Source organism: Leptonotus elevatus, chromosome 21 (genome assembly GCF_054856555.1).
Source record: "Leptonotus elevatus isolate MCC_2025b chromosome 21, RoL_Lele_1.0, whole genome shotgun sequence".
Lineage (NCBI taxonomy): Eukaryota > Metazoa > Chordata > Actinopteri > Syngnathiformes > Syngnathidae > Leptonotus > Leptonotus elevatus.
The window spans coordinates 8,626,816-8,652,861 of NC_141259.1; the positions used below are offsets into that span (position 1 = coordinate 8,626,816).

Here is a 26,046-nt window from a genome sequence, read left to right on the forward strand (position 1 = left end):
TGAAAGCCACATGCCAGTTGCAATAGTGTGGCTTTCATTGATCACGACGTCTCCGCGGGACTTTGGGGGAAGCGCGGAGAGGTGACATGACATGTCTGATTCTAATGGACATGAATCATTGATGGGACCGGTCGCTCTCGGAATGACGCCTAACATCCACTCATTTCATTTCTGTCACAATTATTTAGGGCAAGGCCGTTTGTGACTTTAATGATTGCTCAAGGCAAACAAATCTTATATACTGCTCGGGTCAAATTTGACAGCAAAAAAAAAAAAAAAAAAAAACCGACACTAAATGCAGAGGTGGCAAATCCAGGTCCAGAAAGTAAAAACCCTGCCACTGTTTGGCTTTAGCCCCAGGTGCTAGCTAGCTCCCCGGGTGCTTGTTTACTTGCTAACTAGCTAGCGCCCTAGCTAGCTGAGCTCCCCAGGTGCTTGTTTACCTGCTATGGAGCTAACTAGCTAGCCCGAGGGGATAAAGCCAAACTGTGGCAGGATTTTACTTTCTGGATCTGGATTTGCCATCTCTGACTAAATGTCATTTGCCCCCCCCCTGAAATTTGATGATAAAAATCTGTCAAAATGTAATTCTTTTGAACAGGTGCTTCAAAGTTTCAATATGAGGGAGACTCTCTGTCGGGATGTTGACATTGGAATGGTGATGTGAAACGAGCCAACAACTGTTTATGCTAACAATATGCTAGCCTGAGAGAGATGTGCGCGCTGGGTGTTGGACACAGCTGCTAACAACCAACTTTCAAGGATGTGTACAAGTGTTGGCAGCAGGGCGGGAAAACAGTCACAAGTCATCTGGGATAGTCACACACGTGCACATGCGCACACACGACGTTGTCCAAGGTCACACTCACATGTGGCCCAAACAATTTTGCCAGTGATGCACAGCCAGGGGCAAATGGCAAAATTACTTTCAATATATTCTATTTATAGCTTTCAAGTGAATTTTGAATAAGAGGCCCACTGGAAATTGTAGGTCATTAATAAAACACAACAACAACAACAAAACTATCAACATTAAAGCATCTTAACGTTTATTTTTTCACAATTGAACCATCTGATACCAAAGAAGAAAATAGTCAGACGTCCCAATACTGTATATCTCATTCTCATACTCCCTTTGTTTTGGTCATGAATTCATGTTTTCGTCACAGTCTTGCAATCGAAAAACTTTCTTTTACAACTTGAAACCTTCAGAGTTACCTCTTACTGGAGGAACGAACCTGGTGTCTCATCCAGTTAGTTGGAGCTAAAGTGGGAAAAGGGTGTACAAAATTGTGATTACCGGGTCATAGCCTATTCATTCCCTTTTTCCTACTACTGCATGATGTACATTTACTGGCAGAACATCAGCATTTTAAGGGAGTATCTAGAAATGTTTTCTTAAAAGGGAAGTCAACATTAAATATTTTTTCACAATAATAATATGTTATATTTGACTTCTCTAGTCTAAACATGACATTCTGATTAATATTACATTTGTGGAATATGAGTTAGGCAGCAAAATCCAGCCATTTTTATCCATCTCAGGGGGCGGCCATTTTGCCACTTGCTGTCGAGTGAAGATGACCTCACAGTTACTCAGGGCTCAGGCAGCGACCAATCACAGCTCACCTGTGATTGGTCGCTACCTGAGACCAATATTAACCAGAATACTGCCTTTAGACTAGTGGACCTACATAGAACATATTAATGTCAAGAATTTTTTTTGGGGGGGGGCTTCCACTTTAAACAATACTCACTTTTGAGCCAGAGAAAAAAAGTGGAATATTCCCTAAAATGAGCAAATCTTTTAAGAATGAAACACTCACAGCGAGGCTCCCCGGGTGGCCTCGGGTTACTGGCACTGCTGCCAAAGGATGACTGGAAGTTGTGTATGGTTTCTTGAAGGATCTGCCTTTCTCGGCCCTGAACAAAGCACACCATTTTCAGTTCACAAACTCACGAAAGGGTGATGCCGTATCTTTTGTCAAACTGAAATGATCCTTAACTTATGTAATGTGACTTTAATGGCAAGCAAATTTTCATTGAACTCATACTCGTACCTTCCCGGCGTTGAGTTCTGATATGGCTGCCAAGATCTGTTGTCTCGGTCCATCTGTTTTAATGCCAAGTTCTCTCAGGTCTCCATCTGTTAGAGTCAAAAAAGCTTCCATATCCACCTAATAAATGACAAGGAAAACATCTTTATTCGCAGCTGTATCTGCCACTATGGGCTTTTTTACGCACGGCAGTTTAACGTTGCCAAGCACATTTTTTTGTCATTACAACTTAACCCTTACATATCGTTAGAAGAAAAGAATAAGTACCTCCTGTTCCTCAAATATGGGCTGATATTTCTCCAAGGATAGTTTCTTTAAAATACTTGACAACTCATCTGAAAAATCCAAACGATAACAACAAAAATTGTTACTCAAGTTGATTTGCTGCTTTCCCATCATTTAGCCAGGGTTTCTTTACCTTCATCTGTAATGGTCCCGCTACTGGAGCCGCCACTGCTCTTGGAACGAGGATGGGAAGACGCCGAGGACAAGGAGTCTCCTGGCCCACCGGGAGGCTTGGGGGTCGGGGAGGGAGACGGGGTCAGGGTGGGCGATGTGCTCTTAGAGGTGGACGAATTCCCAGACTGAGGTCTCCTCTTCAAATCCATCTTCTAAAAGGAATGAAGAATGTCATAATTTGCTCATAGTGGGAAGGCAAGCAAAATTGCTATCATTGGACCAAAACCTCATATGTCCATATTTGGTCAACTTTATATTTATTCACAAATCGATCTGATTTTTTGAATTTATTTTATTTTTAGTTATTTTACATTAACACATTTTTATTTTATTAGTTGTATTTATTTATTTTTACAAATTGAAAACTTTATTATTATTATTTGCAAATTATAAACTTTTTTATTTTTATTTATTTATTTATTAATTTTTACAAATTACAAAGTTTTTTTTAAATACAAATTACAAACCCAATTTTTTGTCTTTGTTTTTTTTTTTTTTTTTTTTTACAAATTACAACCTTTTTTTTTCTTTTTCCACATTACGGATGCTAACCCTTCTTGAGGAGACGTCACAGGTGACCAGGTTAGGGTGGGAGTGGGTGTCAGGGAGGCTAATATCTGGTGTCGGCATGCTGGCGGTGGCAGCGGAAGGTGGACTTAAAGTTTGACTGTGCTGTTGAGTCTTCACATCAATCAGGCCTGCTGCCTTCTTCCGTTGAGCCGCTATCTGGGCGAGAACGCCGTCTGCACTGCCCCCTGGTGGAAAGATACAAAACGTGATCAGATTGACTACTAATGCCAAATTTGGCCTTCTCCTATGCTATTGACCCTTTCTCATAATCCACTGTGTTGACACTAGAAGCCTCAACTACATAAGTAGGCATGGGTCATGCACTAGTTGCCTTTTGCTCCAAAATGCTTCAATAGTAACATTTAGTTGTTATGCTAGTATGCGGAGCGATGCTCAAACAGCTTTGCGTATTTTGTGACCAGGTGAACCTGAGCGGTTGTGCGTGTCCCGATTGAGCCCCGCCACCCCATTGGAGCCCCCAGAGGAGTGGGGTGAGTGGTAGTGGCCAGAATTGGAAGGAGATGAGGATGAGGGCCCCTTGGGAATGCCAGGAAACTTCATGGACCTGCTCACCACTCGACTGATAGATGTCTTGATAAAAAATAAAATAAAAATAAAGAACATAAAATGTAAGAGCAAATATAAACCCATTCCTTTTCGCAGACGAACACTCACGATATCAGAGTTCCCGCTGCTGTTCAACTTCCTCTGTGGAGGCATCGGAAGCCGGGGCGCTTCACTTTTTCCCTCCCTGAGGAGGTGCGAGCGGTCCGAGGTCCATGATTCGAAATTGGACGGGGGCAGGAAGGGAGGGATCACCGCCTTTAGCTTGTCGTTCGGTAGCCGCGTAAGGGGAGCGCCACTTCGAAGCTGTGAATGAGAAAATCTGATCAATGAACTGCAACCGTTGTAAGACTATTTCTTCTTGGGTTGTAATTGCCTATAAAGGCCACAAGATGGCGGAAAAGACTGGTTTATGGAATGTGCGGAAAAACCTAGAATTACTAACATTTTCAATACATTACAAAAGTCAAGCACTATATAAAACATTTATTTCTATGATATTAGTAAAGTGTTTAATGTAACCAAATTCGTTTCGACACATCCTTTAATTCATTTCTATTAGCATCAAATTTACAGCAAAAGTATTCAATCTTACCATTGTGGTAATTAGCATGTCCTCATTTTCTGACGACGTCCTGCAAACACCTGGAAAGGAAAGCAACAGCACATTTATTTTAAAACATAAGTCAACCCCCCAACAAATAAATATGTCCTATGCAACCCCACTAGTCTAAATACAGTATTCTGGTAAATATCGTGTTAGTGAAATATGAGTTAAGCAGCAAAATCCAGCAGTTTTTATCAGTATCAAAAGGCGGCCATTTTGCCACTTGCTGTCCCATGAAAATGACATCACAGTTGCTCAGGACTCAGGTAACGACCAATCACAGGCCAGCTTCAGAAAACAGGTGAGCTGTGATTGGTCATTGCCTGAGCCCTGAGCAACTGTGAAGTGGCAAAATGGCCGCCCCCTGAGATGGATTTCGCTGCATAACTTATATTCCACAAATGTAATATTCATCAGAATGTCACGTTTAGACTAGTGAGGACACATATAACATATTATTCTCAAGAAGAAGATGTTCAAGGCTGACTTCTCTTTAAGCATATATGCCATTTCATCACTCTCGCAATTCTCCGTCTTACCTGCGTCTTTGCTCTTGACTGCCCAGACGCCGCTGATGTCACTGACTCCCTGGCTACCGCTGGGGGCCGGAGCAGCGTTAGCCGCACTGGCCGGTTTCCCGTCGGCCTTCATGGTGGCATCCAGGGACGCCTCGCCGTCATCAGGGAACGGAGCCAGCCGATTGGACAAAAGACCGTGCCTCAGGGTGTGAGTCAGCTTCAGCCGCCGGAACCGATTCGACATCCTATTCCACCAGGACTGGAGATGGTGTCACAGTAAAGCATGTCAATTTTTGGGGTGGTGTTTATTTTTTTCACGATAGGTCAAGGGACCACTGCGGCAATGAGAACAACTCACCTTGAGGCCTCCTTTGTCATCAGGTGGCACAGGGGCATTATTGAAGGCATGCCTGCCTTTGGAATGAGCCACTGAATTCCTGCCACGATGTTTGGACCTCTCCTTGTCCACTTGCATACACACCGACGCTAACAGACGCACCAGCTCAGTGTCTGACAAAAGCGAAGATGAAAACAATTACCGGTACCGTACTCGGTAATTCAAGCGCAAATTCAAGAGTGATGAACAAATTCTACATTTTATTGAATTCAGTTTTGATTTATTTAATCTAATTGTTTATTCTTATAATTCATTTTTTCAAATCTGTGTAAACTATTTCATATTAAATGGTAGGGGTGGGAATCTTTGTCACGATTCTATCTATGATTTGATTGACAGTGATTTCTGCTTCAATTTATGGATGTGCGAAGAAACGATTTGTCATGATCTGACTCGCTAATGCTAATTAGCGCGCTACTCGCGGCACTTTTATCACTCAAAAGAACGGCTCTTCATACAAATCAAATTAACAGAGAAGCATGTTAACATTACTCACCGGCATATGCTCTTCCTATGCTGCAAAAACGATAACTTTTATTGCCATAACTTGATTGTCACTTTTTCCTTCTACTCTCTAATGTGGCTACAAATTAACAGTGTATCAGAATGCGTGGAACCACACTGCCCCTAAGTGGCCAAATCGTGTACAGCGCTTCCAATAAAGGCACACACAAACAAGGGAAGACAGTAAAATAATTTAATAAAAATCTATTTTGGGACATTTAAAATCAATTCCGAATCATACTAAATGAGAATTGTGATTCTTCTGAGAATCTTTTTTATTTTTGGCACACCCCTATTAAGTGGCCTGTAAGTTGAAAAGTATGACTATTAACTCATTCACTGCCATTGACGACTATAGACGTCAAAAATTCATGTGAACTATTATTAGTTTAACAATTTTTCATTTCATTTCACTTTTTATGAAAACCTATATATTTTTATTGTACATTAATAACAGATATACAATTATCATGCGATTAATTACGATTAAATGCCCCTTATTTTTTATATATATTTTTTAATTAAGCCCATCAGGCGATTAAATGTTTTAAATTGTAATTAATCACATGACTTCACTAGTTCTAAATTTACAATAAAAAAAAATTCTAGCTTTTCATACTCTTGTTAGCAAAAGTGGATATTTTTTTTAAACTAATAGAAATAGTTCAAATAAATTTTTGACGTCTATAGCCGTCAATGGCAGTGAATGAGTTAATGTTGCCAGGGATATAACGATTACACCATCATTGTAAGACAGTAATATTATCCGCAAATATGTCGTTGGCCCAAAAAAACATACCTGGATCATTCAGCAGCATGACCAAATCAAAAGCTGTGTATCCATTCTTAGCTCGAAGGTTGACATCAGCCCCTTGACTCAGAAGGTATTTGACAACATCTTTATTTCTGAAAGGTTAGAAAGAATAATTAAAATCATTATCCCTCAGTGAACCTTTATGCCACAATATTGTGACATTTTTTATTTTTTATTTTTTGCTCACCCATGATATGTGGCCTGCATCAAGGCCGTCCACCCGTGGACTCCGTCTTGTTTGTCGATGTCAGCCTTCTTCTCCACCATCAGTTGCACAACTTCTAATTGGCCGCTCACTGCCGCCATCATCAGCGGCGATGCTCCCTCCTGATTGGAGGAATTCACCTGAGTGGGATCCTCTTCCAGTATTTCTTTGACTAGCTGGGAGTTTCCTGAGTATAAACACAGGGGGTGGGGGAGGGGGGGTATTAAACAACCAGTAATGTTATTTTTGGAATGATAATAATCTCAACGTACCCAGTTTGAGGGCGCTGAACACATCTGGTCGTCGTCTTTCATCATCTGGGAAGAAACAAGATTTCAAGATTTAAGAAGTTAAAAATGTTTTTTTTACAATATGTACTATGTGTCCCCGCTGGTCTAAACATTGATTAATGCTGCGTTTATGGAATATGAATTAATCATAAAAATCCACCTGTTTTTATCAATCCCAGGGGGCGGCCATTTCGTATTGTACTGCCACGTACTGTCGACTGAAAATGACATCACAGTGCCTAATTCGTGAAGGTCACATGACCAAACCCAGAAAGCAGGTGTGCCGTGACGATCGCTACCTGTTCCCATAGGCACTGTGATGTCATTTTCAGTCGACAGCAAGTGGCAGAAAAATTCAAAATGGCCGTCCCTGAGATAGATAAAAACGGGTGGATTTTTCTGCCTAATTCATATCCCACAAATGCAATATTAATCAGAATACAATGTTTAGACGAGTGAGGGCTCATAGAACGTATTAATGAATTACAAAGAAGATTTTTTACTTGACTTCCACTTTAAAGTTTTCCAACACGTTGCAGCTGTGATAATTTTACATAATGGGGAAATTTGCAATAGTACTGGATATAATAATATAATTAAAATTAAAATTACAGTAATTATTCTAATAACGTATGTTATGTACAATTAGGTACATAGATATGTTTAATTGAGCAAGTAAACTAATTACAACACTAAACTAAATAAACAAATACAATTCAACTAATTAAAAAATGTAAATAAAAAATGAAATAAATAAAATTTACCCCTTTAGTTCGCTTTTTTTTTTTGCTGGGAAAATTATTATTATATATATATATATATTTTTTGTGTGTGTGTGTGCTGATTTTGACTCTTCCCACATAAGAAGAACGTGGGAAAAAAACTGGGGTTATTTCGTGTTTTTATTTGTTATAGTGGTCGCCAGGATAATATGGCTGTAACGTGTTGTAAAACTTACCAAGCTTATATTGTAACATTTTTAACATGAACATCATGCAAATCAACTTGCGATTGTGATTGGTTAGCTAGGATCCAATCATGAACCAGAAGTGTTGACATCATCCAAATTATGCGTTAGTTGAACTTTTTTCCCCCCATTTTTGTTAACAAGAGTATGAAAACCTAGGAAAAAAATATTGTACATTTAGAACAGATCTAAAAATTTGTGATTAATCGTGAGTTAACTATTGTAGTCATGCAGTTAATTACAATAACAATTTTAAATCGCCTGACACGATTTTAAAAAAAGAAAAGATTATTAAAAATGAAGGGTGTCAGGCAATTACATTTTTTAATCGTAATTAATCGCATGACTTCACTAGTTAACTCACTATTAATCACTAATTTTATATCTGTTCTAATGTACAATTTAAAAAATTCTAGGTTTTCATACTCTTGTTAACAAAAGTGAAAAAAAAGTTAAACTAATAGAAATAGTTCAAATGAATTTTTGACGTCTATAACCGTCAATGGCAGTGAATGAGTTATTGGGTCCGAAAGGGTTAAAATAAATAGATAAACAAATAAAGTTTGTACATTTTAAGCACTTAAAAGTATATCATTCAGAGCTGACTATGTCGGAAGAAACATTTTCAAGAATTTCCATTTCTCGCACAAACCTTGTGTGTGTGGATCCGCAACGGGTCACAATCTGCTGGTAAAATAACTGAACTATTGATGCAGAGAAGCATCAAAGCAGTTGAATGTGTTGGGGGAGTGTTTGCTACCTTTGCCTTTGCTTTCACATTAGTGTTAACTGCAGTAAATGCACATAAAAGAAGGGAACCGTTACAGAGCTCCCGCAGTTAGCCATTTTGTATAACTGCTAACACAACCCTACAGCATGATATAGAAATATAGCTGTTTAGAAGCTCATTTTAAAGTATGCCAGAAGTCATACCAGTCTGTGGCCGTACGGTCGTGATGGAATCCAGGTAAGCCTTGATCTCTCTCTCTTTTAGCTGCATGGCGAGTTCAAACGCCGTCTTGGCCAGCACATTCACTCGGTCTGGATCGGCGCCACGCTCCACCAGCTGCTGGGCCACGGCCACCTTGCAAAGAATACAACTTGAGTGGCCATTGTTCCTCGAAACGCAAAACACATAACAGTAGACTCAAGGGCCCCACCTTCCCACTGAGTGCAGCCACCATGAGGGGACCCCAGCCGGTGGTTTTCTGCGCAAAGCTGACGTCGGAGCCCCACTCCAACAGTAGACGCACGATGGCTTCGTGGCCGTGCTGAGACGCCACCATCAGAGCGGTAACGTCCATGAAATCTCGGGCGCCGCCTCCTGCACAGCCTTCACCGGCTCCAAAACTAACCACGTTGCGGGAGGGGGGGGGGGGGGGGGGGAATGCACAAGCAACCTCAAACATTCCAAAACACACAGAAAAAAATGGGACATTGGGCTTTTGTGTGAAATTTCAGGATGAACTTAACTCATTCAATGCCATTGACGGCTATAGACGTTAAAAAAAATAATTTTAACTATTTCTATTAGTTTTTTTTATTTTTACTTTCGTTAACAAGAGTATGAAAACCGAGAAAAAAAATTATTGTACATTTCAAACAGATTTAAAATGTGTGATTAATCGTGAGTTAACTAGTGAAGTCATACGATTAATTACGCCCCTAATTTTTAACTCATTCACTGCCATTGACGGCTATAGACATAAAAAATTCATTTGAACTTTTTCTATTAGTTTAACATTTTTTCCACTTTTGTTAACAAGAGTGTGAAAACCTAGATTTTTTTATTGAACATTTAGAACAGATATAAAATTTGTGATTAATTGTGAGTTAACTAGTGAAGTCATGCGATTAATTACAATTAAAAATTGTAATCGCCTGATGCCCCTAATTTTTTATAATCTTTTCTTTTCTTTTTTATTGCGTCAGGCGATTAATTTTTTTAATTTGTCATTAATCACATAACTTCAATAATTAACTCACGATTAAATTACAAATTTTATATCTGTTCTAAATGTACAATAAAAAATGTGTTTAGGTTTTCATACTCTTATTAACAAAAGTGGGAAAAGTGTCAAACTAATAGACGTCTATAGCCATCAATGGCAGTGAATGAATTAATCATCTTTTATTTTCTTAAATCCTTTTTTTAAAGAATAAAAGATTATTAAAAATTACAGGCATCAGGTGATTAACATTTTTAATCGTAATTAATCACGACTTCACTAGTTAACTCACGATTAATTACAAATTTTATATCTGTTCTAAATGTACAATAAAAAAAATCTAGGTTTACTTACTCTTGTTAACAAAAGTAGAAAAAAATTGAAATTGAATTTATGGCAGGGAATGAGTTAAAAGATGAAGAGGTCTGTTTAAATACCAATTCTAATTGAATCAAGAAATGTTATGGTTCATGCACCGGTTGTGAATTTTGCCGCTCAGCTCCATTTTAGAGAGCAGCAAGTACAGAAACAATGAACAATTGGACATATGCATTAAAAAGTCAAGTTAAGTTCACCTGTAAAGGTGATTCCAGGTTGATTTGGAAATTTCACCCAGAAGTCAAACATCCCTACTCTTCGTTGCGCATCTGTTTGACCGTGAGAGACGACAAAGTGGCCAAACCTGCAGCTGTTGTTGTTATTTTCATTGTTGACAGCCTCTGCAGCCGCGGCCAGATGATCAAAGTCGTCCACGAAGGCGTCGCTCTCCAGGAGAAGCTTCACGACGTGCGTGTGTCCCCCACGCGCCGCCATAGTAAGGACACTTGCACCCAGCCTGTTCCGTCCGTTGATGTCTGCCCCGTTCTCTAACAGGATGTGAGCGACGGTCAGGTGGCCAAATCTAAACAAGAGAGACAGAAGATCAATGTTGAAATAACTTTTTTGCTAATTACTTGACCGATTACTTATTTTAAAACGTAACTAAGTAGATAGATTACAAATTACTTTAATGGATTAGTCGTTTTTTTAGTAACGTTACTTTGTATCGCGTTACTGACATCGCTGCTGAGGATGATAGATGACTAATATTACTGTTTGCTTGTCCTCTTCCATCCATCCATTTTCTATAGCATCTGAGCTATTCCAGCTGACTTTGGGCAGCAGGTGCGGTACAACATGCATTCAATAATTTACAGTGATTAAACCAAACATTTTCATTTAATATTTGACAATTGCTTGTGTTTTGAACTTTCTCGGACCGCCGTTCTAATGTACAACGATTGTGGTCCTAAACTTTGTCCATGTGAATGATAGATTACTTTTTACAGTCATTGAAATTCCTGATTGAGCTGTTGCAAGCCCACCTGGCAGCCTGCATGAGGGGCGTCCAGCCATAATTGTTGCGGCTGTCCACCGAGGCCCCCTTTCGAAGCAAAAAACGGACCAAATGTTCATGACCGCTGGCCGAGGCGAACTGCAGGCCGGTGTTCCCTTCTTCGTCTGTGCAGTCCACCGGTACAAGAGACAACAACAAATCCGCCGTGTTGCACTCGGAGCCCGCTTCCGAGCGCAGCCTGCTCTGCCTCCCCGAGTCTTTCGGGGCTCCGGGCTCCAGAATCCCCCGAGCCGTTTCGTAGTCCCCGTCATCGCAGGCACGGAGGAGAAGCAGCGAGTTAGCGGGGACGCCGAAGTTCATGTCCGCCTTCCTTGGTGTTATTCCACTGCTATTCAACTTTTAAGGACAAGAAGAACTTTTCTTCTGTCACTCGGCCTGCGTTTGGCCGTCATGATGCGCGGAACAGCAACAAACAAAATTTCGCTTCGTATTATTCAATCATAAGAATACTCACGGGCTCTCGTTTGTAAGAAAACTTGTTACATGGGTTTTAACTTTTACCACCCGCTAACACTGCCCTGTTGCCCGTTACTTGTTCAAGAATTGCATCACTCGCATTATTTAGTCGGAGACAGCTTCCGGTTTTCTTTCAAAAGAAAGTATCGATTGAGCTTTTAATTGCTGTTTTACCATGACATTATTAATATTTATACAGCACAATATGCTTTCCTGAATAGTTACTTGTCAAACGCCGGTAATAAGTTTTCAAATCAAAATGTTAACGTCACAACGTTAAGGTTGTTTTTAATAACCGGAAGCAAATTACATTTAATTAATGGTGATTCCGTTCAAATGTAGTTAACATAAAATGTTACTAAAAATACAAAGCAATTGTTTTAAAACAAACAGTTAAGGTTTTGATAACTGAACAGGCTAGTGATACTTTCACACTTTGCTACTAGATAGTGCTAACGTCCTACATATAATTATTAGTAATTCAGTGTTACTAATACTAACGTTAATAAATTATTAATACCGAGAACTAAAATATTATTTAAACATTTAAAAGTTCGAGCTTTCGTGCGTGCCATTCTGCTAGTGCGCTTAATTATTGATTAACAGAAAAGCGTTACATAAGCTGATGTGTTATTATTATTATTATTATTATTATTATTATTATTATTATTATTATTATTATTATTATTATTATTATTATTATTATTATTATTATTATTTCTATTTAGGACAGATAGACTACTGTACTACTAGTACTAAATAAAAATGCTCAAATGGCTTACCATTACACCTCCGTGCTATGCCTTTTGGTGTCGCTCTCACGAACTGTAAAATACCAGAAGAAGATGCGAGAAGAACCCGGATGAATAGTACATAAGCACGAAACTGCCTTTAGCGAGCCCTCTTTCGTGACAAGCTAACCACGTTGTTGGTACTTTTCCTGGCTCACCGCTGTTCGCGTAATTTTCTTCCGAATAAGTCGGTCAGGAATTATCACAATGGTATGTTTATAGCTTAGCTATGTTGTTACTGCTTTCACGAAGTTCGCGTGACTATTTGAAAGTGATTATAATCTAAGGGAAAATGGTACTCTTGTTTTTATCGAGTCGGCTAATAGCATAACGTGGCTAACAATCGGAGCGTTCGCGCCTTATAATGTTCGCCGCCACAGGCAGAATATTAACAAAATTGCCAAAAATATACTCTGCTTTAGCGATGCGTATTATCAATCCCAATGCAAGATATATATAAAGTATCACCGAACATATCCGTGTGCTTAGAAGTCACGTTTGCGTCGATTCGTACTGTAAAGTTTTCACTACGTTAACGCCATAGCTAATTGTATGAAAAATACATGACGTAAAAAGAGTTATTTTGAATAAAACAATCAAATTAAGGGCCTGCGTAAACTAGTTACTTGTGCATAATCTGTAAAGTGACCCACCGCCATCAAAATTCAAATTTAGATGTCACAAGATAGTGGTAAAGCGGTACTTTTGTCCAAATTAAGTTACTCAACTTGCGTCAACTATTTCAATTGTTCTTTGGCACCAAGATGCCACCTGATGGTGCACTTAAAGCACTGAATAGTTTTTTTTTTTTTTTTTTTTATCTAGTGGAGGCACCCCACAAATTTTAGACTGGCATATAAGGGTTTACGACGTTAATGCAATGAATTGCTTATTTACTTACATGCAGGCTTTCAAGGACTCTGGGAAGGCACCTGTTGAGACTGAGGTGACCATCCACCGCATCCGCATCACCCTCACCAGCCGCAATGTCAAGTCTCTGGAGAAAGGTAATTAAACAAGCCTTAGAAATCTGTCTTTGTCACTATACAATGTACAACAAAAAAAACAATGCCTCTATACATTGTAGATTGACAAATATTCTGATTCTCTCATGCTGATTTGCTGTGAAGATTTATATATATTCTGATAACCATGATGTCTGGAATACGCTATTCTGAGCTTTTATCTGAAAGTGCCATCATGTATAAAAGCTGTAGAAGTGATTGTGACAGTTTTTTTTTTTTTTTTTTCCCTACTGCAGTCTGCGCTGACTTGATCCGTGGTGCAAAGGAGAAGAACCTGAAGGTGAAGGGACCGGTCCGCATGCCAACCAAGGTACAACCTATTGCGGGTTTTTCTTAAATGCAGAATGTGTTTTATCTGACTGGACATTTACCGACCATGACATTAGGTACACATGAAAAAGTTTCACATTTGTCCTGTCTTGGCCAGACCCTGCGTATCACCACCAGGAAGACCCCCTGTGGCGAAGGCTCCAAAACTTGGGATCGCTTTCAGATGCGGATCCACAAACGCCTGATTGATCTTCACAGCCCATCTGAAATTGTTAAGCAGATCACCTCCATCAGCATCGAGCCTGGTGTTGAGGTTGAAGTTACCATCGCCGATGCATAAATATGCAATAAAGAAAAGAGTGGAAAACAGACTTGCATTTTTTTCCCTGTGTGTTTTAGGCTATAATGTTTTGGATGAATTCCTTGAAGTGTTTGCAGCCTAATTGAGAGTATTAACAGAACTTGAGTTGTGGTATCTAATTGTGACTGTCCTTTTGGTTGTATGTACAGTTTATACTGTACATACATTAGTCCCTCCATCATTGAGGGTTATGTTTGAGATTACCTCTGCAATGAGTCAAATCTGCGCTAAAGAAACACCCAATCTAAATACATACTGGGCATATTAAGCATTTACATTTTTTAAAGTCTTTATTAACGAGCAATGGGTTGGTAAATTTGATGTATGCAAAACCAAGTAATGAAACTTGTAACCATGCATACAGTCTTAACTTTTTTTAAATCTACAATATTTATAGTAGGGGTGTTAGAAAAAATTGATTCGGCAATATATTGCGATAGTACAGCGCGCAATTCTCAAATTGATTCGATATGCTGCCTAATTGATTTTTAATGGGAATATTCAACAAAACGTCTTAGAGTTAGGATTCACACATTAAGCATGGAAGAATGTTATATTAATGGAACATTAAGCCTTATTTTAATTCAGGGCTGTTCAAACAGTAAACAGACTGCAACCTATTTGTTAAATGCAGTGGCTCAGTTATAAGCCTGAATTTTCAGATAAATACATTTTCATACAAATCTTACAGTACATGTACAAGTTTACTGATGAGTATTTTCTAAATTGGAGCGCCCCAAAAAAATCACAAAAATCAATTTATAAATTCGTATCGGGATTAATCGGAATCGAATCGTGACCTATGAATCGTGATACGAATTGAATCGCCAGGCACTAGGCAATTCACACCCTTAATTTATAGTATTTACACGTACAGCACTTTTTTTTAAAAGTATGTTCAAATGTATTAAGTACAATATGTTCGAATTAGATTTAAGCCTTTGTTTTTAATATGTCCAATTTTTATTTAATTTATGCCATACATTTTATTTGAATCATGTAACAGCTATAGCACTGCAGTGTTTATGTTACAGTGGCTTATAATATACTTATTTTTCTTTTTTTTAAATCAAACCTTTTATGCTGTGATGAACTGGCTAAACATTTCCCCCCTTTTACACGATAATTGCTTGTCTTTTTTTAGAAGGAGAGAATTAGTCAATATATCCGAATTTAACCGGCAAGAACCAATTTATCACAATTTGGGCATATTGGTCACAGGTTTGTCACTGACGTCATTAAAGCTGCAGCTCTCAATTGGCTGTTTCTTCCCTTCACACCAGCTCTTGAGTTAAAAGTAATTGATTGGCCCTCAGGGAAGCTCTGAAGAAGCGTTTTGCACGGATTAATACGTTAACGGATGGATTTTGTGTGCCTCGATCAAGGACAACAACCATGGAGTCTGTTGACATGGACTTAACTTTTATTTCACCTCCACAGGTATAATACTGTACACCTTTCCGCTTATTTATTTGTCGCGATTAAGCAAGGTGTCTTTGGCACCTCAGACTTTCTTTCTTTTTTTGGTGTTTTGCTTTCAGGAGGAAACCGAACAGCAGACTATGAAAGTCTACCTTCGAATCAGACCTTTCTCAAAAGAAGAGCTGTCTGACAACGAGGATCAGGTATGTAGACTTAAATTAGCCCGAGCAGTCCTAAAACGCTAACGTATTACTCTACTGGTGTATTTTAATCAGGATTGTGTAGTAACAGAAAACGACCAGATGGTGACGCTGCATGCCCCGAAATGCCGCGAGAAGGGCATCGCCACGTCTGTACACAAATTCTCATTTTCCAAGGTCAGCAACCTTTCACCGGAATATTCCCCTCACTCTCACTGTAATTTCTGCGCAATGCTAACAATAATTTGCTCAAACGAGAGCAGCTTTTTGTTTTTAGTATTACTCTACACTTACATTTTGTAGGTTTTTGGACCAGAGGCAAGCCAGGCTGCGCTGTATGACCACACCATCAAAAGCCAAATGTCAGATTTCTTGGCTGGGAAGACTTCACTCATCTTCAGCTATGGTGTCACCAATGCTGGGAAGACCTTCACAATCCAAGGTCCAAATACAAATTCTACAGGATTTCATTTCAATCGGGCAACGTTATTCACAAGTGCCATTAAACGTAACTCGGTCAGGAACTTCAAAAGAACCAGGAGTATTGCCTCGCGTGTTGGATGCCACCTTTCAGTACATGGCAGGGCGCCAGTACGAGGGCATGGACGTGAAGCCGTACCTCAGGAACGAGACGCGGTGTCTGGATGGTGACCAAGTCAAACGGGAGAAAAGTGCAAAAGCTGCCATTTTTGCATCATTCAAAGAGGTAGTGACGAGAGTGTCAAACTTGACACTTTTAACTCATTCACTGCTATAGACGTCAAAAATTCATTTGAACTCCATCCATCCATCCATCCATTTTCTGTACCGCTTGTCCTCACAAGGGTCGCGGGGTTGCTGGAGCCTATCCCAGCTGGCTTCGGGCAGTAGGCGGGGTACACCCTGTACTGGTTGCCAGCCAATCGCAGGGCACACAGAGACGAACAACCATACTCACAATCACACCTATGGACAATTTGGAGTGTCCAATTCACCTGCCATGCATATTTTTGGAATGTGGGAGGAAACCGGAGTACCCGGAGAAAACCCACGCAAGCACGGGGAGAACATGCAAACTCCACCCAGGAAGGTCGAAGCCCGGACTTGATCTCACAACCTTTGCACTGGGAGGCGGACGTGCTAACCAGTCAGCCACCGTGCCGCCTTCATTTGAACTATTTCTATTAATTACAATTTTTTTTTTCCACTTTTGTTAACAAAAGTATGAAAACCCAGAAAAAAATTATACATTTAGGACAGATATATAATTTAACTATTGAAGTCATGCAATTAATTACAATAACAATTTTTTTAATAATAATCTCCTGACGCGATAAAAAAAAAAATTAAAAATGGGGGGAAAAAATAATTAATTTTTTTTTATTTTGAAAAAATAAAAGATTATTAAAAATTAGGGGCGTCAGGCGATAACAATTTTTTTTTTATCTCATGACGTCACTCACGATTAATCACAAATGTTATATCTGTTCTCAATGTCTTATAAAAAAATTCTAGGTCTTCATTCTCTTAACAAAAGTGGGGAAAAAAAAGGTTAAACTGATAGAAATGGCTCAAATGAATTTTTGACGTCTCTAGTCGTCAATGGCAGTGAATGAGTTAAAGGTGAAATCGTTGCGACTGCTGCTCCGTGCACCCGATTCCATAACATGCACGTTTCCCCTTTGCAGAATTGCGATCCCTTGAGAACCAGCAATGGATCCGACTCCTTGTCCTGTTCTGTACCTTCATCGTCCTCTTTGTGTGACGATCAATCAGGTAACCCTCAGAAATTCAATCGGTTAGTTAACGCGGTTAACTAGTTTGATCGTCTGACAGACGAAGAGGAGAGCTGCCAATTTGCGCTATGGGTGGCATTCTTTGAAATTTACAACGAGCGCGTCTACGATCTCCTTCAACCGTCCTTTTGCTCCAAGTTCAAGAAACGCGCGACCCTCCGCGTTTGTGACGACGGCGCCTGCAACGCTTATGTCAAAGGTCACCTTTTAATCCGAGTAAAGACACGATGTTGTCGCCGGTTTCATAATCCAACTTTCATTCCCAGATCTTCGGTGGATCAACATCCAGAGTTCGTCCGAAGCTAGCAAGCTACTGCAGTTTGGCAACAAAAACCGAAGCGCTGCAGCCACAAAGATGAACCAGTCGTCCAGCAGAAGGAAAGTGTTCACCCCTTCCAATCGCGTTTTCTTATTTCATGTTATTAAAAGGAGACAACTTTCCCCACAGCCACAGCATATTTATCATGAAGCTGCTGAAGATAGAGGGAAACGAAGTTAAATGGATGTCAGAGTAAGTTAATTGTGCTAACCAGTAGCTGAAATCCCCGTTAACTAGCATTGACGGCTAGAGATGTCAAAAATTCAATTGAACTATTTCTATTAGTTTCACCCCCCCCCCCCCCCCCACTTTTGTTAACAAGAGTATAAAAACCTAGAATTTGTTTAATTGTACATTTAGGACAAAGATACAATTTGTGATTAATCATGAGTTAACTATTGAAGTCATGTGATTAATTACAATTAAAAAATGTAATCGTCTGATGACATACATTTTTTCTTTTTTTAATTAGGGGCATCAAAAAGACGTCAAATTCATATGAACTATTTCTATTCAACGTTTTTTTTCCACTTAGCAAGAGTATGAAATTATATATAAAATTTGTGATTAATTGTCAGTTGACTATTGAAGTCTTGCAATTACAATTAAACGCCTTACGTGATTATAAAAAAAAAGAGAGAAAAGATTATTAAAAATTAGGGGCATCAGGCAATAATTTTTTTAAAAATTGTTATTAATCACATGACTTCAATAGTTAACTCACAATTAATCACAAATTTTATATATAATTTCATACGCTTGCTAACAAAAGTGGATTTTTTTTTTTAAACTAATAGAAATAGCAGTGGCTCGCGATTAATCACAACTGTCTAAATGTACAATACATTTTTTTCTGTTTTCATACTCTTGTTAACAAAAGTGGAACTAATAGAAATAATTAAAAATATTTTTTGACGTCTATAGCCGTCAATGGCAGTGAATGAATTAATTAAAAAAAAAGTGGTCCTTAGGTTTTCCCTGTGTGACTTGGCTGGCTCCGAAAGATGTGACAAAACCAAAACATTTGGGCAGAGGCTAAAAGAAGCGGGAAACATTAACAACTCGCTCCTCATCTTGGGGAAGTGCATCACCGCCTTGCGCAACAATCAGACCGAAAGGTAAAATCTGTTGCCGGTATGACAATTGTCACGTTTGGCAACCCGTCCGACCGTTCCTCATCCAATCAGAGCGAAGAGCAGTTGCATCCCTTACCGAGAGAGCAAGCTCACCAAGCTCTTCCAGGCGGTTTTCTGTGGCAAAGGAAGAGCTTCGATGATCGTCAACATTAGCCAGTGTGCTAACACGTACGACGAGACGCTCCATGTCATGAAGTTCTCCGCTGTAGCCAAACGGGTACGTCTGAAAATAACGTTGGTTTTTTTTGTGGTGGCGTTATAAACCACTTGTGTATCGCACGTCGTCAGGTGGTGCAGGTGATCCCAGACGAGTCTCTGGAATCTCTGTCCCCGTGTCTGGTGGGTCCGAATGGCAAATCTCTGGTGAAGAACGGCATGATTGATAGACGGGCGCTCGAAGAAACCTATCTGTCAGATGACGACCTGCTGAATGAGGAGGACGACGCCGACATGACCTTACTGACGCAAAACGTAACTCTATTTTTATTTTTTTTTACATTCGTCCCTGGGCACTTGAGTTGACTGGCGTTCTGGATTGTGCCGTCAAAAACCTCACCAGGAACTACTTGACACAATCGAAAGCCTGCGAACAAAACTGCTGGCCGAGCGACGGCGAAACCTGGAGCAGGAGGTGGAGATCCGTAAGGAAATGGGCGACGCCATGTTGAAGCAGATCATGGACAGCGAGGAACGTCGCAGGTTTTCAACCGTTGCCGGGGAGGTTTGGATCATTCTACCAACGGTGCAACGCGAGCGCATGCCTTTTTTTTTTTTTTTTGAATGTTTAGCCAACAGATCGAAGATCTGAGGGAGAGGTACGAAGAAAAGCTGGAGGACACTTTTGAGATGTACAAGGACGCTATTAAAGAGTACGCTTACAAGACCGCCATGAACAGCTTAGAAGATGACTATGTGCCTCTTGAGGAGTTCACAGCCGAGCAGGAGAAAGTCGAGGTAGACGTTCCGGATCATAAGGTCCTTTATTTATTTTTTTATTTTTTATAAAATGGCTCCAATTAATAATAATTCATATATGGATCCAACTTGTCTGTAGGCCCTCGAGCAACAGCTTTCAGAGTTGGCATCTGGGACCCGTGTGCGCACCGTCGACGCGTCCTGTCAGTGTCAACCATTGAACGACTTTGAAGACGCAGGTTTGTAATCGATGTGATTTCCTTTTTTTTTTTTTTTGTAATCTGCTGTTTTTCTTAAATCCACATTGTGTATAGCAGAAAAGGTTTGTTTATTTACGTAATTTTGAGAACATTAAAAATGCTGTGTCAATCTTAGGTTAGCTTAGCATGGCTCCTTTGGCTTTTCTTGTCAGAAATGATGCGTATTCACCGCCACGCAGGTGACTATTACTGACTTGGGAGTGACTCCACAACATATTTAGGCATGCTAGTAGCCAGCAGAAGCGCTAGCTAGCTAGCTACTTCTGTGTAAGTAGCACAGAGCTTCCCTCCGGTTACTCGCGGTAGGTAATGTGAGGCTAGCGAAGCTTTGTTTTTACTTCTTTCTTTTGACCGTTGTCTCGGCATTTGATTAAATTTTTCTACTGTGTAAACTTAAAAAATGTTGGCTGCTGAAAAAAAACGCTTATTTCGGTTTCTGTATCTGCGATGCCCTTTAGAATCCTCCGAATGACAACTTTTTGTTTCACCCCTACAGACGACAACCGTTTAAAACGTCTCTACATGGAGAAAAGTGCCATAGAACGGATGTGTGTGGATAAGCAACAGGTAAAAACGTTTCAGGGTTGGGATTGATTTGAAAATGCTTAAATTGGAGTGTCTCATTTCACTGACTAACTTTGAAACAATTGTTTGGGTTCAGTTTTAAATTCTGCCTCAAATATTTTACCCTAGTTGATATTGTCCTTGGAGAGACGCCTGATTGAACTCGGTGAAACCCTTCAGACGGTTCGAGATGGCTTTCTGGAGAAATTGGCTGAACTAGAAGATCTTCAGGCGAAGACCCAAGATCAGGTGAGGTGACGCAACACCAAACTTGCAATGATGGATGGATCTACAATTCTCACTGCTTTTGTTTCTGTTCAGAGGAAATCGATGCAGGAAATGCTATCCCAGTCTTTGGAAAAGGACAAGGAAATTGCCTCCCTAAAGGAAGAGCTCTCTAAGCTCACGCCAAAGTCGCATGTGCAGGCTAATCCCAAGAAAGGCTTGCTCGCCAACATCAAGGAAGCGGTTGCATCCCCTCGTAAGACCGGGGGTCGGACACTCAGGAAAACTGATGGAACGCCACGCCGCTGACTAGCACATCATTTTATTAACCAGTATTGTTTTTTTTTTTTTTTAAATTTATAAAAATGAACAAAAAATGCCTTTAAGGTATTTGAATTTATGCATGTTTTTATGTAATAAATGTTTTATTAACACAAACAAGACTCGCAAGGTTCTTACCAGAGGTATTGTATTTGCTTCCTAGGAATATTCCAATGCGGCAGTTTATAAAAAAAATTATTTTCTTTTCGATTCACCAAAAGCGTATTAGACACGCGCTCGTACGCCGCAATAGAAACATCACGCCAGGAAGTTCGTGCTTGGTGCTCTGCACTTTAAACCAAGCTGGTCAAATGAGGACGTCCATTATTTGCGGCCTGAGGGGGAAGTTAGCCACAAAAGGGGAACAAAATACATAAAACACTCGGGTTTAAGTGCAACCATAATTGCAGCAAGGCCACATTGTATGTAAACAAAATGATTTCAAATATATTTAATGCATTTAAAGAAATGTAATAAAAAATCTGCACTTGGTGTTAAATGTTTCAGAGTTTATTTCAAACCCCAAAGTGTATTTTTGACGCTGTCTGATTTTATTTAGTTAGTGTTAAACCAACTTTACAATAGTTATTCAACATAAGCTCCACCCACTAGTAACAAATTGGCAAAATTGCTAGTATATTTAACTCAAATGTCTTTGGCATCGACTTAAACTTAATTTATTTAGGTTTGAAGTTTCTTTTTTTTCAAACATCAAAATGGGCCAAACAATTCATAAACTGTTTTCTTCCATGTCTACTGTTCTGTTTTCATTCAATTTGGAAGCACATCGCCTTCAAGTTGAGCAAAAGAGACATCTAGCCAGTTGAGTTAGGAGCGCAACACCCCCGCCCCCCCCCCCCCTCGGTAAAAGGACAGTTGTGCTGGAGACGGGCAGCTGCTCTCGTCTTCGCGCGCAGTGACAGTTAATGAGATTACCGTTGTTGGCTTTATCCCGCGTCGGTGCAAAGGGGTCAATCACGGGATTAGCATCTTGCTGAAGTTACATCATTTTATTAGCCTCTTTATTCTCTCTCATCATTTTGGCACATTTTGTCGCCCTCCAAAGCGTACTTACATGTCTACGGATGACATGACGGGCGTGTCGAGTCGGAATATGGTGATGCATCGCTCCGCTGCTTCGGACCTGAACCCTGACTGGATCTTGAACCTGTGAATGAAACATCTCGTGAGGAAAAAGGAGCAACCTGCACAGTGAAGGGCGGCAAGCCAGGACATCATTTTGTGTCCGATACTTGGCAAGTCATCCTCATGCCACTTGTAAATAACAAAGTTGGAGATGACAACACACTTGGCACAAACAAGGCTGAGGCTGATGCCAAAGCTCTGGTGGATTCTTTGATTAAGGTAAGCTTAATTCTATTACAGTTAACTCATTCACTGCCATTGACGGCTATAGACGTCAAAAATTCATTTGAACTATTTCTATTAGTTTAACATTTTCCCACTTTTGTTAACAAGAGTACGAAAACCTAGTGTTTTTTTTATATATTGTATTAGAACAGATATAAAATGTGTGATTAATCGTGAGTTAACTAGTGAAGTCATGCGATTAATTATGATTAAAAATGGTAATCGCCTGACGCCCCTAATTTTTAATATATATATATATATATATATATATATATATTTTTTAAGATTATTAAAACTGGAAAAAAATAATTACAATTATTTTTATTTATTTAAAAAAAAGATTATTAAAAATTAGGGGTGTCAGGTGATTAACATTTTTAATCTTAATTAATCGCTTGACTTCACTCACGATTAATCACAAATTTTATATCTGTTCTAAATGTACAAAAAAAAAAATCTCGGTTTTCATACTCTTGTTAACAAAAGTGGAAAAACATTTAAACTAATAGAAATAGTTCAAATGAATTTATGACTTCTATAGCCGTCAATGGCAGTGAATGAGTTAATGTGTGAATTTTTATTCCTTTTTTTTACATATACATTTTTATTTTCAACTTGCTCCAAAAATTCACGCCACGCGGGCCCATTTTTTTTTCCTCATTCAACAAACCTACAGTTTTTGTGCAAGAATTCTACAATTTAAAAAGATTTCTAATTTGATCATTTCGGATCTCTTTGTAGGTAGACCATACATTTAATGCCACAATACTTCAGCAAAAACTTGTATAAACTCTCCGAATCAACACCGAATGTGAAATATGTTTTTCCTTGACTCCTATCTAAGTGGCAAAAGCAAGAACAACACAAGCAAGTTCATCCCTGTGGCGAAAACAGCACTCTCACTGAATAGGATTTCTTGCTTGGTTGCATCTTTGTGCTCATTCAAATATCTAGGTTGCGGTACATTTGCGTTAACCTACATTTTGACCATTATAACACTATAGATAATACTAAGGTGAATTTTCTGCGGATATATAAAGTAGAGTATATGAGAAATATGTTGTAATAAACCAATAAGATATTCATAGATGAAGCAAAAAGTCCAGATTTTGACTTTGTATATACTGTCACTGCCATTTTGTCCTTTTACCGTCAACGTGCCTTCGGGCTCGCATTGCCAACTTCACATGACCAAATCCGTGAGCCAAGACGTTCGCAATGTGCACCCGAGGGCACTATGATGTCAATTTCAACCGACAGCAGAGGGCGGTACAGGATTAAATGGCAGAGATTGTTGAAAATGGATGTATTAATATGTAGGGACGGGCAAGTATCAATACCAGGTATCGTTATTGAATATATAAACACTAGGGGTGTCAACATTAGTGTGTTAATTTAAAGGTCTTTTAACGCCACTATTTCTTTTTTAATCACGCGATTAATGACCGCCACTTACTTGCAAAGTCTGTACTGGGGGGATTCCAGTCGCAACGCAGCAGACACGTGCACGTCAAAATATAGCAGTAGTAAATTGAATAATAATGCATATATTTGTGAAGACTGGTGTCGAGTTGTATTTTACAATTTTAAAAATGTGCAGAATTTCGCAAGTTACTTCGAATATGAAAAAAAAAAGTCTTACACATGCAATTGTGCCATCTAGTGGCAGAAAAATGACCAACACAAATCAATATGACTCAATTTTTACAGCACAGTACACCTTTTTAATTTTAACTCAATTTGATGAATTATTATGAAATTGCAGTATCAATCACTGAAAGATCAAGCCATATTTGTATTAGTTTATTTTTTTCACTTTTATGTTAATAGTATGAAACGATATTTTATTGTATATTATATAAAATTTGTGATTAATCAAGAGTATTGAACTTATGCAATGAACTACAATTCAAATTTGTATTCGCCTGACACCCCTAATAAACACCATTTTTCAATGTGAATTTTTGAAAAGGCAAGATGTAATTATTATTTGACTTGCTGCAGGTGGTCGCATGCTATCGACATTTAGCGTCGTGCGTCGGTGGCTGCACTGACAGCTTGCAGCTGCGAGATGAGTTGAGGCAAACGCGAGAGAGGGCCCGGAAGTTGGCCGCCACCATCTGCCAACTTCTCACCTTGCGTCTTCGTGACAAGAGCCTCGCCGCGGAGCAGCGCAAGGAGACGGAGCTCCTTTGGGTGGCCTTCTCGTCCAGCCTGGAACTCCTCCACGTTGACATGTGCAAAGTTCACAACATGGGAGACATCTTCGCTCTTGCGGGGTCGACTAGTTTAGTGCAAACTGGCCTGCAAGGTAGACAAAAAAAATTAATAAATACTTTTTCATTTTTGTTTACAGTATTTGGTTATGCTTTTGGTCCTCGCGCAGGAGGGAGCAGTGAAGTGGCTGCTCGAGCCCTCAGTCTACCAGACCTGAACCGGGCTCTGAACTCCAACCTCCCGGATGGCCTTGAGAATCAGGAGCGCAGGACCATGGAGCAGGAGATCAGCCAAATTGACCACATGATGGTTGACATGGAAACGAAGGTGAACGTGCTACGCTGGATGGTGGAGCCCCAAGGGCCGCTGAACACCGAACCGCTGGGCAGCGCTGACAGCGCCTCCCTGGCTTTGCTCTCGGCGGACGAGGAGCAGCTTGCTGGACAGAGGCCTGTGGGCCAGCGCGGTCGCATTGTGGCGCTCTTGTTGCTCTGTGCGGTCATTTTGGTGGCAACCACTTTATGCGTCTGTATCTTCTTCTTCTCATGAGTGATACATTTTTTGTCAAAACCTGTGAACCTCAATAACTGAGTTGGGTAAAAGCAGCCTAAAACTGTATTCAAGTAAGAATCATTTAATGATTTAAAAACTGTATGTTAGTGTGCAAATGAGTATGGAGCCCCGTTGAAGCTTGTTGTCCAGAATAATGCCAAAGTAACTGTAGTTTGTAAAAACGTGAGTATTCTCCCCGTTGATAACTGTCATTTGATTGTTGTAGCTTTCTTACGTGTATGGAAATGTCTTTGGTCTCATTAGTATTTCAAACTTGTGACTTAATGCACCATTCTAAAAATTTGTCTAAAACTGGTCATTGATCTACCTCCCCATGCTGTAGCAGCCTCAGTAAAGCTGCATATTTAATAAAGTGCCTGCTTGGTAAAAATGCTAGTGCATGTACATAAAACAAATAAAGGAGTGCAAACACATCCTCGTGAGGAAACTGTGAATATTGTCATGAGATTAGACAGGAATTAGCCCGCTCTGATATGTTGGATTTGCTGTTTGAAAGCAATCTAGGTTTGTTTGTATGTTGATGTAATGGAGAATTCAGAACATCCGGG

The 26,046-nt window shown here is 39.6% G+C and overlaps 5 protein-coding genes across 5 annotated transcripts in view; 3 read left to right on the forward strand and 2 right to left on the reverse strand.

The window, feature by feature from the left end:
• The window catches only part of ahrra (aryl-hydrocarbon receptor repressor a), a 71,490-nt gene extending 69,605 nt beyond the window's left edge, over positions 1 to 1,885 (reverse strand). The window contains exon 1 of the mRNA XM_086065779.1: positions 1,827 to 1,885. The gene's annotated coding sequence lies outside the window, so the exon portion shown is untranslated. The remainder of the gene's footprint in view (positions 1 to 1,826) is intronic.
• On the reverse strand, positions 1,027 to 11,847 carry anks6 (ankyrin repeat and sterile alpha motif domain containing 6). Its single transcript, XM_086065777.1, has 18 exons — positions 11,266 to 11,847; positions 10,584 to 10,802; positions 9,113 to 9,302; positions 8,886 to 9,036; positions 6,968 to 7,012; positions 6,678 to 6,882; positions 6,476 to 6,582; positions 5,134 to 5,285; positions 4,797 to 5,034; positions 4,246 to 4,295; positions 3,762 to 3,956; positions 3,515 to 3,677; positions 3,069 to 3,271; positions 2,476 to 2,668; positions 2,325 to 2,392; positions 2,061 to 2,177; positions 1,827 to 1,923; positions 1,027 to 1,264 (listed from the first exon to the last, which is right to left on the reverse strand). Exons 1-18 carry the CDS (start codon positions 11,595 to 11,597, stop codon positions 1,215 to 1,217), a joined length of 2,775 nt encoding a protein of 924 aa, XP_085921903.1. The 5' UTR covers positions 11,598 to 11,847; the 3' UTR covers positions 1,027 to 1,214.
• A 758-nt stretch (positions 11,848 to 12,605) lies between these two features.
• rps20 (ribosomal protein S20) lies at positions 12,606 to 14,210 on the forward strand. The gene is made up of 4 exons (XM_086065780.1): positions 12,606 to 12,754; positions 13,452 to 13,551; positions 13,806 to 13,879; positions 13,997 to 14,210. Exons 1-4 carry the CDS (start codon positions 12,752 to 12,754, stop codon positions 14,177 to 14,179), a joined length of 360 nt encoding a protein of 119 aa, XP_085921906.1. The 5' UTR covers positions 12,606 to 12,751; the 3' UTR covers positions 14,180 to 14,210.
• Positions 14,211 to 15,534: 1,324 nt separating this feature from the next.
• On the forward strand, positions 15,535 to 21,362 carry LOC147155747 (kinesin-like protein KIF20A). Its single transcript, XM_086066271.1, is given in 17 exon segments — positions 15,535 to 15,640; positions 15,742 to 15,825; positions 15,898 to 15,999; positions 16,126 to 16,264; positions 16,344 to 16,528; positions 17,490 to 17,796; positions 17,864 to 17,981; positions 18,046 to 18,108; positions 18,888 to 19,034; positions 19,104 to 19,269; positions 19,341 to 19,523; positions 19,612 to 19,751; positions 19,841 to 20,006; positions 20,107 to 20,206; positions 20,724 to 20,794; positions 20,921 to 21,040; positions 21,113 to 21,362. Coding segments are annotated over 17 exon segments (2,349 nt in total). The 5' UTR covers positions 15,535 to 15,595; the 3' UTR covers positions 21,326 to 21,362.
• Positions 21,363 to 22,223: 861 nt separating this feature from the next.
• rgs9bp (regulator of G protein signaling 9 binding protein) lies at positions 22,224 to 25,911 on the forward strand. The gene is made up of 3 exons (XM_086065951.1): positions 22,224 to 22,702; positions 24,713 to 25,019; positions 25,095 to 25,911. Exons 1-3 carry the CDS (start codon positions 22,607 to 22,609, stop codon positions 25,472 to 25,474), a joined length of 783 nt encoding a protein of 260 aa, XP_085922077.1. The 5' UTR covers positions 22,224 to 22,606; the 3' UTR covers positions 25,475 to 25,911.
• The last annotated feature ends 135 nt before the right edge of the window (positions 25,912 to 26,046 follow it).